General features: G+C 41.7%; 1 protein-coding gene across 2 annotated transcripts; it reads right to left on the reverse strand.

Moving 5' to 3' along the window:
- Window positions 1-3636: 3636 nt before the first annotated feature.
- METTL17 (methyltransferase like 17) lies at window positions 3637-10726 on the reverse strand. Of its 2 annotated transcripts, XM_047795426.1 has the most exons (14): window positions 10607-10725; window positions 10302-10455; window positions 10080-10214; window positions 8385-8466; window positions 8027-8108; window positions 7087-7160; window positions 6532-6626; window positions 6102-6172; window positions 5817-5924; window positions 5478-5546; window positions 4718-4768; window positions 4362-4454; window positions 3956-4140; window positions 3637-3880 (listed from the first exon to the last, which is right to left on the reverse strand). In XM_047795426.1, exons 1-14 carry the CDS (start codon window positions 10685-10687, stop codon window positions 3775-3777), a joined length of 1386 nt encoding a protein of 461 aa, XP_047651382.1. In that variant the 5' UTR covers window positions 10688-10725; the 3' UTR covers window positions 3637-3774. The 2 variants fall into 2 exon arrangements, with proteins under 2 accessions (XP_047651382.1, XP_047651383.1); XM_047795427.1 differs by lacking the exon at window positions 4362-4454 and having other exon boundaries at window positions 10607-10726.
- Between the last annotated feature and the right edge of the window lie 2085 nt (window positions 10727-12811).

Below are 12811 nucleotides of genomic sequence, written 5' to 3' on the forward strand. Positions count from 1 at the left end.
AAAATATTCCAGAGTTCCAAGTCTTGGATCCAAATCTTCTACGATTAAGACTTCAATCCCTTGACCATTTTGATGCAGCAGACCCAGTTAGAAGTAGGAATGACAACTGGAACTTTAATAGACAAAATAGACCTCATTCCCTGAGGAATTCAGGAGAATTAGCCAGACACCCAGTCTGGAACTTTCACTTTGGGGAGACCTTATGGGAAGCTAGTTGTCTACTTTTATCTAAGTAGGTTTTAATTTCCAATGTGGTATTAACACATACGTAACAGGAGCCACTGGCCATTACATATCTCCTTTTTTCTGCTAATGTCTGATCTAAAACAATTTCATTGTCTGAAAATTTAATAGTTACAAGAGGATACCTTGAAACCATGAGGTTGCAGCTACCAGCTGCCAGCACTTTTTTTTTTTTTTTTGTCTTTTTGCCATTTCTTGGGCCACTCCCACGGCATATGGAGGTTCCCAGGCTAGGGGTCCAATCGGAGCTGTAGCTGCTAGCCTACGCCAGAGTGATAGCAACGCAGGATCCGAGCCACGTCTGCAACCTACACCACAGCTCAAGGCAACGCCAGATCCTTAACCCACTGAGCAAGGCCAGGGATCGAACCCACAACCTCATGGTTCCTAGTCGGATTCGCTAACCACTGCACCACGACAGGAACTCCAGACATTTCTTTAAGAATGGCTGTTGGCATCCTAAGTCTGACACAGCTCAGAAAACTCAAGTTCCCAGCAATAGAAGGACTTGCCTGAAATCACAATCATAATGCCATTTAGCACTACTTTTTATAAAAAAGATTTTTATTTTTTCTATTATAGTTGATTTACAATGTTCTGTCAATTTCTGACATACAGCAAAATGACTCAGTCATACACACACACAAATACACATTCTTTTTCCTTACATTATCCTCCATCATGTTCCATTAGAAGTGACTAGATATAGTTCACTGTGCTATACAGCAGCACTTAGCATTACTTTGGATGTCTGAACCAGAGCTACTCCGTTTTGACTCTTAATAGTATTTTTCCTTAATGTTCAAGGCATATATTACTGTTAATGAATTTACTGCTTTTCTAGATACAAGGAGGTACAAGAACTAGGCTCATAAAATTGTTTCCTAAAAATATCTAACTATCTGAAGATCTGTTTTGCCAGTTTTCCCAGAGCACAGAGCGCCTCACTCCTGATCTCTGCCCTGAGCTCTTACAGGGGGTGTTGAGGGTCAGCAGCTACAGTGGCTTATGATTCAGTCCATGTAGAGGCAGATGACAAGTGCCCATCTCCAGTTGCAGGGCTCCCCCATGGTCATATATTCGACCATAGTTTTGGGTGGCATCTCACAACCATTTTGTCCCACACTGCTAGGAATGCTCATTCCCAGGTCTGGCAAAGATTTCATTGATAGGCCACTGAATGTGCTATTACTGGACTAGGCCTTATTAATAGTAGCCAAAAGTCTCTGGACCACCCATCTTACTAATCTGTTATTGTCCAGGAAAATATTCCCTCTTATTGCACCTTCCTATATCAAGAGTTACACTATTACCATCACTGATCTGGTAAACAACTATATATTTGATCAATTGTTACAAGTCATCTAGTCATAATTATTTTTGGAGATTGTCACACATTTGATAATACAGGAAATAATAATCTGTAATGGGCATGATATGGCTAATAACTATAAGTAAATACTTAAGCCAATAGCTTCCCGTGTCAAACCAATTTTTTGAAGATGTTGTCAGGACTAGGGAGTGGGTCACTAAAAGCAGCAGAGACCTCAGAATTCAGTAGGCTAATAGCTTGGTTACTATCATTTAAAATCTGTTGCGTGAATTTCCCTGTCTTCAATATGGCTGATTACAAGCTCCAATCCTACTGAAGGTACAAAAATACCTGCTAAATTTTCATACTAGCAGAATATAGCTCTCTTGAACCATTGGGCTCATACCAATGGTAGATTGATTGGGGTCATCTTTAAATTGTTACATATATGGCCTTGAGTGCAACGGAATCCTAGAGTACATTCTAGCCATCTTTGTGGAAGCCAAGGCCATAAGTTAGTACCACAAATCCACTGAGTTCCATTAGATGAGACCCAGAAAATTTCCAGTCTAATTTCCTAATGTTACTAGGCTAGGCTGATCATTCTTAGTATGATTTAATTGTTCCCAACATAGAGGAGCCTTTAAACTTAAACGGCCATAGTGTGGTGTTAATATATAAATATAAAAATATATAAATATATAACTATATAAATCTATCCTACAATTGTGGGATGTTCCCTTCTAAAAAACAGGTTACAGTTTTTGATTGAGACCAAGCTTGCTGTTCTGACTTTGAGTGATCCTAAAAGAAAATTCTTATTTATGGTCAGGGTCAGAGCAGGTATTATTAATTGGCCAGGTGAGAAAATCCCACCCAGTAATAAAATAAATTTCTTAAGGGCTACACAGTCAGAGCCTTGGAGAGGAGAAATCCACCAAGGTAACCCAAAAGCACTAGACCTAGGTAACTGGCCACAAACTCAAGGCCTTAAGGTGGGGATCCCTAGCGATCTGGCCTCTGGAGGCATCCTCCAACCCTTCATTCCCACAGGAGGCTGGCAGAGAGAAACCCCAAAGCATCTGATCAAGCCTAGGGGCCCCATGGGGCCAGCTGCCCATGAGTTGAACTCGGATGAGTCCCCAAAATTTGTGGCTGAAACTCAGCCTCTGTTCACCAGGCCTGAATAGAAATGTGGAGACAGAGTTTTGGATGAAGGAGAAAAAAAAATCAGCTTTTTTTGCTTTGCCAGGCAAAGCAGGCCATGGAAGGCTAATGCCTTAAAGATTGTTTTAATTTTTCACTGGGAAGAACTGCAGGGAGTTTTATAGCAAAAAGGAGAAAAACAGGCTTTCAGATAGGTATCAGGATTAGGGCAAACATGCATTCTTCTTTCTTTGGGGGAATCTTAGTCATTGAAGCTGGTGTCGGGAGATCTTGGCATGATCGTGGTGGTGGTCTCCTGGGTTACTGCCTAGAATAACAGTACTTGCAAAAGGGCATACTGACCAGAGATTAGGACAAACTAGGAAAGTTCCTGAAAAACATCACGTGCTAATAATCTTTAACCCACAAACAATTGTGCTCAGGGTGCTTAATCTTTAGCTTATGAGCGATTGTGTTTAGGGTGCAATTAAGCTAGGGAGAAGCTCAAGGAAGGGCTCTAAGCTGTTCAGTTTTTAAGTATTCATTTCTAAAAGAGGCATAAGGAATATAACTTTTCTCTTAGATGTGTAAGTTGCCTGTGTCACTGTGTGTATCCCTTGAGAGGGAACCAGGATCCTGCCCCAAGGCTGTACTATTGTTTCTTGACTGTTCCTCCCTTGGCTCTGCATCCCCTTCCTTCCCTGCTCAGCAACTGTCTGAACCTGCCCCTTGGAACTCAGGGAAGGCCAGGGAGGCTGAATGAGGCCCATTTCCCAACAGATGGGAAATGGGGAACCCAGAAAGGCTTTTGTGCCCAGGAGCCCCACAGGGCCCTGCTTGGTTACAAAATAGGCACTGAAAATCTGAGGATTCTGTTCATTATAGAATAGGCCATGACAACAGACCTCTATACCCTTTAAGAATCACAAGATCCATTTCCAGTCTTTGAAAACTTTCTATTATTAAAACATCATGCAAACACAGATATAGAGGGGTACCAGCATTCCCATCCTGGATACCAGGTGGTTTCAGCCTTGGCAGGCATGACAGAACACACTTGTTACACATCCTTCTCAACTCTCAGGGGGATCTTGAGCAGAGGATGGAGGAAGCTCAGACGGCGTGGTCACAGGTAAAAGATCTCCCCAGGAGCTGACACGGGCACAGCGATACAAATCCCTACATAAAAGAGAGGGTCAATGAGGGCTGCAGGTTCTTGCCACCTCCCACTAATTTTGGTTACACCTTCTATACCTGCCATGTCGGCGGGCTGTGATCACAGCATGCTGCATATGCCCATCTGGACAGCACAGGTGACAATGCACGTGGCGTGGCCGTTTAAGGACAGGCTGAGTAATACGGGGCCAGCGACTTGCCTCCTCTGGATACCCTCGGGCAAGGATTACCATAGAGAACTTTTCCTCTTTTGGCTTCTTGTTCTAAGATAAGGATAAAGAGGAGGTTTGGGAGAAAAAGTTATGGGAAAAAATTTTTTTGAACCTCATTCCTGAAGCCCTTTCATATTCACAAGTCATACACATTCAGGCCCTAAAGTCTCCAAGCATTCCCTGAATTTTCCAACTCCTCCCATTTCTGATTCTTTTTCATTGTACTTTCCCAGGCTATTTTCTCCCTGTCACAATATTTCCAGAGTACATACCCAGCTGAAGGGGATAGGATGGTAAGCCTGGGAAAAGCTACAGGCCAGGGGCTTAGGGGCTGACAACTGGGGACACTGAAGTTCATGGGGACACTGTGAACACAAATAAAACACATGAGTTAAGATAAAAGAACCTCAGATCATAAAACTGAAAAGCTGAGAGTGACTGGGCCCATAAGGTTTAGGGATAAAGGAACACAAGAGAAGAGGGTAGAGAAAGCCAGGGCAATCACTAAGAAAGAAACTGGAAAGGGACGCAAAGTAGTGGAGGGTGGCTTAGCTTTACCCTCATACTTTTCCTGGCCACAGGTGAGTTCAGTTCTTTGCATGCTGGGAAAGGTAGAAGTAATACTCACTGGGGCAAAGACAAAACCAGGTCGAGGGTCCAAAGGTGACTTTTCTTTTTCCTGAAATCAAAGGAAATCAAGAAAATAAGGCTAGGCCTGAGGGGTCTATTCTCATAACTTAATTTCTGCACTCAATAAACTGAGGACTCTTCAAACATTCAATTCTGGTAATTAACTAAGTTCTTTGAGTTAGGCTGGCTGCTTACTTCTCTAAGACTCCAAACAAAGAACTTTCACTTTGCAGCAGGGGAAAGGCAGGAACTTGGCAGATAGTATGGTGCTCTCCATTGTCAGCAACATCCACTCTCAAAAACATCCAAGATAACTAAATTTACGATTATATACTGACTTATACTATTCCAAAGACAGAACGTTCTTGGCTCAGCAGTGCCCGGGATTAGGTATTAGCAAAAAAATTTTTCAAAGGCCCAGAGAGTAGGCAAAGTCTGTTTCTTAGAAACTATTCAACTTCTATTTGTAATGTGAAAACAGCCACAGACAATAGATATACGACTATAAACACATAAATAAGCGTGGCTCAGACAAAAACAGGTGGCAGGCTGGATTTGAGCTGCAGGTGGCAGGCTGGATTTGAGCAGTAGTTTGCCAACTACTACTCTATATCATGATGACTTCGTATGTCTACCAACTTGAGAGTCGTCCTCACCATTGTATGACAAAGTTCCTTCAATTTTCAAGGGAGTGCCAAGAACTGGTGAGAACAGGTGAGGGATGGAGGGCAGGATGAAAGAAGCAGAAAGAACCTTACATTAAGGACCAGGTCCCTGGCATCCATGAGAAGGGAGTGTCCAGCTTTTGTTCCATTCTCCACCAATATCTGATTACAAAAGAGGAAAATAAGAAGCCCTAAATTACATCAAAATATAAATGTCAAGAGCACTTAAAGAACATTCCCAGATGGAGCAGGGTCCTAAAGGAAGTGGGCATTATATATAACATGAGGATGGAGTCCCTAAAAATGGGACAAAGTGATCTATACAAGAGAAAAATGGTCAAAAATGAAGACAAGCTCCAATGGGGAGAAGGAAAAACAGAGAAACCTAGGAAGTATTTGACAACTTGAAGGGAAAAAGGTGTTTCCACTCACCAGAAAATGACTTGTTTTGCGCCACAAAGTTTGGACTATATCATTGCGGTCAGCCTTGCTGGGTAGTTCGCTTAGAGAAAAGGCTGATACCACTACATCGAATTGTACCTAGGGCACAAGACAGGGAAAAACCTGGCATCTTCTTCTAAGAGTACAACAAAGGTCTATTCCAGGAAATTTCTTCTGCTTTCATTTTCTAACGTTTGATGCTAGGTTTAAAAGCTGTGACCACAGTTTTCAAATTACACACTCCACATTTACCATACTTTAAATGCTGCCACTTGCCTTGGGTGATACAGGTAGAAACTGTCTGAAAAAGACCCCTGGAACATAAGGCAGCCCAGATTCTGAACCACCTGTGGAGGAAAGCAGAGATGTGGCAACTATGAGTATACAAGTATAAAATGAAGTGACATCCTAATAAGAAAACATGGCCCTGAGAATAAAGAAAAATGCCAGCTGAGGGCAGGATCCAATAAACAACTATAAAAAAGGGCAGAAAGAATACTGGGTCACCTGTCCTATTAAGCTTAACCCACCCACAGTCCAACAAAGGCCTCTAGCACCTTCTGCTTGACCACAGTACTGGATCAGACTCACCTTTAACTTTTAACCCTCTCTACTTTTCCCCAATAAAAGACTCTTTCTAGTACTCCTTTGCTTTTTTTTAACCCCTTTGATGTTGGAATAGCCCTTCCATATACTTTTTCCTTACCTTTCAGTAGCTTTTCTGCCAGATCCAACATGGCAGCTGAGCTGTCCACACACATGTATTCACGTAGGCTCTGGCCCCAAGTACTATGAGCAGCCCTAAGATGGCAAAAAAATAAACTGCCAGTTCTCATGACAAAGAGTCATTCCAAGAAACCCCTGTCCCCAACCCACCCTTGGAGAAATAGACTGCTATGTTAAAAATAGTTGGAAAAACTAACAATGTTATTTTCTTATTTCCTTTACTACTTCTTAAAAAAAGGCAGACTCAAAAAACTGTTTGTACACAAAAAAGTTTTGGTGATAGGTAAAACCTATGCCCTGGACTAAATTCCTTTCCCTTTTATCCTTCTAAACATGGGTCTTTTTGTCACATGACATTTCTTTAAGTTCTGCCCCTAATCCATATACCTTCTCATGCCTTGTCTGATCTGAGGAAAAAAACATTCCAGTCCCCAACTTTCCTACTCTCCCTCTGGTTCTCCATCCTCTTGATAATGGAATGGTGTAAGCATGGTTCCTAGAGTTACAACTGACAGAGACATAGAAAGATACTCACCAGGTGACAGACCCAGTACCTGAGCCAAAGTCCATCAAGGTTTGTGGCTGGAACTCTGGAAATCGAGCTTGGATCTGAAGAAATACACAACATCCCACAGTGGGGAAAGTAGATATTTAGCATCTTGGTAAATATGAGCTAGGGGACCACAAAAGAGAAAATGAGAATACAAATGTCTTTAAGATTCAATGTAAATGCTTTATAGAATAGAAACCTTTTAAAACTGATTCTAGTCTAGGAGATCCATTGTGGCTCAGCAGGTTAAGAACCCAACAGTGTCCCTGAGGATGCGGGCTGGATCCCTAGCCTCCCTTAATGGGTTAAGGATCTGGCACTGCGGCAAGCTGCATTGTAGTTGCAGATGCAGCTCAGATCTGGTGTTACTATGGCTATGGTATAGGCTAGCAGCTGCAGCTCCAATTCTACCCCTAGCCTGGGAACTTCCACATGCTGCAGGTGTGGCTACAAAAAGAAAAACAAAGAGTTCCTGTCGTGGCTCAGTGGTTAATGAATCTGACTAGGAATCATGAGGTTGCAGGTTCCATCCTGGCCTCGCTCAGTGGGTTAAGGATCCGGCGTTGCCGTGAGCTGTGGTATAGGTAGCAGACGAGGCTTAGATCCCGTGTTGCTGTGGCTGTGGTATAGGCCAGCAGCTACAGCTCCCATCAGACCCCTGCCTGGGAACCTCCATATGCCACAGGTGCGGCCCTAGAAAAAGACAAAAAAAGGAAAAAAAGAAAAAGGAAAACAAAGAAAAAGAAAAACCAAAAAAAAAAAAACCAAAGAAACTTTCTTGGGTCACAAAAATCCTTTCAGAGGATAAAGAGAGTCTGTTTTTAAAAAAAATGCACATGCAATTCCCCAAGTAACCTAATCCAGAAGATTCCTTTATAAAAAGGGATACTAAAAGGGTTCAGGTTGAAAGTTGATGGAAATTCACCTCATGGAATGCCCTGGAGACTGCTGCAAAGCCACCATCCAGTCTTGCTGCCATATACAACAGGCTCAGTCCCTCATTGTAGCTGCCAGAAAAATCAGAATCATACCACTGGGAAATAACCTCTACCCCATAGCTACCCTCTAGACTTTTAGGAAATGAAATCTTTGGAAACAGCTCCTCCAGTCAACACTTTCACTTCTTAACACAGAAGAGTCCTAGGGAGGCTTACAAACCAGGTCGCTTATTCAAAAGCTAAAATGTTTGAAAAACATTTATGACTAAATATTACTAAAACTTTCCCAACTTTCCTTCTAAAGTCAAACTTTCCTTCTTCTGCAGCTCTTCTAGTCCCCCTTACCTCAGTTCTTGCCAATGATAGGTAGTTCTGCGCAGAGCACGCAGCACATCTCCATGAAGTTTTTCCTCCATCTGACATGAGTCTGGGGTGAGAACAAGGACTGGAAGTAAGGACCTAGGAAGAACAGGGCTCAGATCCAATATCTGAGTATACTGCCTGCCTATTTCTCCCCAGTTCCCACCTGGGAAAAGCCCCGATGCTTAAGGGAAAAGCCAAAACATAGAGAAAAATTTCAAGTAAGCATAACAAACACCTGGAATATTACTCAGCCATTAAAAGGAATGAAATGCTGGCATTTTTAGCAACACAGATGGACCTAGAAATTATCGTGCTAAGTGAAGTCAGTCAGACAATGAGACACCAACATCAAAGGCTTTCACTGACATGTAGAATCTGAAAAAAGGACAGAATGAACTTCTTTGCAGAACAGATACTGACTCACAGACTTTGAAAAACAATGATTTCCAAAGGAGACAGTTCGGGGGGTGGGGGGATGCACTGGGGTTGTGGGATGGAAATCCTATTAAAATTGGATTGTGATGATCATTGTACAACTATAAATGTAATAAATTCATCATGTAATTAAAAAAAAAAAATAACAAACACCACCACCACCATCATCAAAGTGTAGCAGATAGAATTTTGCCTCTAATAGCAGTTTATTCAATTCAACCAAACCTACCCAACAGGTTTTATCTATATTAAAAAGTGTAATAAAGATTTAAGGAATAGAATAAAGACAGTATTTTGTGGATTTCCTCATTTCCCCAAAACTTAATATTGTGATGTCTCCGATGTTCCTATAGGGAGGAACGGGGCTTGAAAAATCGTAAGTCTCATGATTGCATTCAGTTCAGCACTATTTTATCTACCAAGCAAATATTATGAACAAGGTACTACAGGAAGTTCAGGAAATACAAGATAATAAAAGGCAGGTCTTCAATATGAGGGAACTCACATCATGAAAATAACTTGGCAAACTATACGTACTCTTCTTTCCCTGAAGAGTGTTTCAGTACTGAACAAGGACTTTATTTTACTTGAATAAAAACTTAGATCATCTTAATCCAATGGACTTGTAGGAAAAAAAATAAAGATCTATGTGTACCTGCAACATGGCTAGTAGAACTGGAGACCTGAAATGTTATTTTACTTAGCTTAATTGAAATAATAAATATAATTATTTTATATTAAACTAATATTTACTTCCATATTGGAAAACATTAAGCATGGTTGAGACATTCTGGATATTTACTTTTTGGAAAATTTACTTTTTCAATGTTATAAAATCCAAATATTATTTTGTGTAACAATTTAACATTCTAATTGGTGTGTGCTATCAGTGGAAAATATGCCCCAGATTCTTCTCTTATCTACACAAAAAGAAATCCAAAATATTTCAATATTTGTTATTTTATTACATATTAGAGTGCTTTAAATATATAATTTTTAAAACCCCAAAGATTTAAATTTTGACAGGATACTGAAGCACTAACTGACTTTTACTCAAGCCCCAAGGGCAATCCCTGAAATTATCTTCTCTTAGTAAAGCATTATTGTAATAATTGCACTGGTCAGAAAGTCAAAATAGAAACTGCAGTATCTATTTAAGAGACTGTGAAATTATTTCTTGCACTTCAATTCCCACTACTTTTTCAACTTGGTCTACTCGTTAATTAAATACTTGAGCCCTACCTGCGTTTTCCAAGAATTTTTTCTCCAAATGTACAGCCCGTCTTTGCAACTCCTCTGGCTCTATGGGTAAATGCCGGCTCCAGAGATAATTGGTCAGTGCTTGCACCTGCTTCTCCATATTGGGCATAGAGCTCTCTATGGACCAAAATGAAAAGCGGAATCACTTACATGTAAGACCAGTCTACGTTTCTCCTCTAGCTTCCATTTCCCACCGTTACTCACCCAGCAGTAGTAATGTCGCTGCATCGACCAATGCTTGCGGCAGCCGCACGCGCGACAACTGCAGGATGCCAGGGTGCCGGCGATGGGACTTCTTCCCCAGGAAATCGGACTTGTTATCCACCTGGGAGACGCCGGGTACGAGGGCAGCGAGCGCCTGTAGGCCGGGAAAGAAAAGCTGACTGGGGGACAGAAAGGATGGTTGCCGGCACTTGCTAAGGGAGGCGTTGCCGAGAGCGCTCCTCCTCGGCGCAGAGCTGTTATCAAGATCCACAGCCTCTCCGAGGGCAGGGAAAGTAAGCACTCACCCGGCACCGGGGAGCAACTCCAAGGCCAAGGCGCCATCCGCGTAATGTCAGCAGACACCCGGCTCCTGCTGCGGTCGCCATGGTGCCAGAGATAAACCGGAAGCGGAAATGTGGGTGCCGATAACCCGCCCTTTCACTCGCCCCAGTGAGCACCCTCCGTGGAACGTCGACGCGGGGCAGAATCAGCCAATGAGGAGGGCGAGTGGTTACTAGGAGCCAATAACAAATCGATATGTAAATCACCTTGGAGACTGCACAGGTCCCTCGGTTCAGAAGTAACCAGCCGGAAGACAGGTGGCCTCAACTCTTTAGGATTTGTCCTCAGGTCCAGAAATAGAGAAGGCTGGATGAGGTAGGGGCGGGCACTTTTTTGGGAAGTCGAGGAGTTTCTGTGTGTATTAGCTACCTGTGTTGCTCGTTTTTCTCTCTGGAGAACTCTGGAGCCTTGGAGTCCTTACCTACTGTGAAAAGAAGAGATGAAATAAAAACCAGCACAACACTGTAAATCAACTATACCTTAATTTCTTAAAAAAAAAAAAAAGCGTTAAAAAAAAAGGAAATAAGAAAAGCCAGATTTAGGCGACTGAAGATAGCAGAAGTTTATAGTTAATAGATTTAATCTCTTTTGCATGTTAGTTTCTCTTCATATTAATATAAATAAGTGGCTTAGATAAATAGCCAGCATTAGAACATATGTGCCAGATAGTGTGGCAAGCACTTTTACATAATGCTACCTCATTTAGCTCCCACAATTCTGTGGGGTAGATTATTTTAACCCCATTTTGCACTTGAGGAAACTGAGTCTTCAGGTGTTTAAATATTATGCACAAGATCACAAAGCTTGTTAGGTGACAACTAGATTTAAACCATGGCAGTCTAAGTCTGAGATTCACCTTTAAACATATGCCCTACTTCATAATGCACTTAGAATGCAAGTTAGCAGGTTAGTTAAGAACAATGGTCTGAAGTGTTAACATGTAGCATTAAAAAGAACTTACTGTGTTCTAACCTCGTGATTCCTATGGCACACTCATTAATCAGCTATGGTGTATATTATTAACCTTTTGGGATAGAAATCTGGTGACTGAATGTGTAGAAGTATTGTCTGTGGTGTAACTGTCAGAGTCCAAATATGGTGATTATGGGATAAAATATGGGGAACTATATCAGTTGGACAGTTAAATGTCTGATTTTCATTTGGGTTATTAAACTTTGCTTCTAGTAATGGAGGCCTTTCAATAATCTGAATACTCTGGAGTAAGACTTAAGGGGCACTTAGGACAGCTTTGGTAAGTGCCTCACTCACCCCTCTCCTTCCTTTCAGGTTCACTTCCTCTACCCCTCATCCCCCCCTTTGATTCATACTGCCACACTCTCATCTCTTGTCACTTCTCATCTCTTGTGTCTTATCTCCTGTGTCACTTTGTTTAACTTTAGATCTCTGACTCAAATGTTAGCAAGATAAAATATCCCTCTCACTGTAGGTTAGCATAAGATTGGCTGTTATTTTTTGACACAGGGAGGTAGCGAAACAGAGAGATAAAGTGTTTGGCATCTGGAGTCTGGCAGTCTGAATTTGAATTCTAGAGCAGCAAGACAATAATAGTTGTTGGAGTTCTCCTGTGGTCGGTGGACTAAGGATCTGATGTTATCACTGCAGTGGCTTGGGTCGCTGCTGTGACATGGGTTTGATCCCCGGCCCAGGTATTTCTACATGCCATGGGCATAGCCAAAAAAAAAGACCATAGCAATTGCTACCTTACAGGGTTATTGGAGTGAGGATGTAATGAGATAATGTCTGCCCCAAATAAATGCTCAATATGTTCCCATTATTATCATAAGTGTTATCACATGTATTTTGGGACCTTAAAGCGGGAATAGTTACATTTTAATTTTTATTATGAATTCAGGTCTCATTTCTAAGACAGGCTTTAACGTGGGGCCAAGTAAGTCAAAGCACTGGAAACAGAGAAGTAATGAGCCGGAGAGGTTGGCGGTGCCTCTAAATGTCCCTCCTGCTTTTCCTTTTGAACCACCAATATATAGATATGACTTCCTTTATTCTGACACTGGTCTATTTAGAATTGTTCCCTTCTTTTGGTAATATAACACCTCAAAAGCTGACTTAGTCCTAAATTTATGTTTGTTTGTTTTTTTTGTCTTTGCCCATGGCATGTAGAAGTTCCTGGGCCAGGGATCAAACCC

The sequence above is a fragment of the Phacochoerus africanus genome, chromosome 9 (assembly GCF_016906955.1).
Source record: "Phacochoerus africanus isolate WHEZ1 chromosome 9, ROS_Pafr_v1, whole genome shotgun sequence".
In the NCBI taxonomy this organism is placed as follows: domain Eukaryota; kingdom Metazoa; phylum Chordata; class Mammalia; order Artiodactyla; family Suidae; genus Phacochoerus; species Phacochoerus africanus.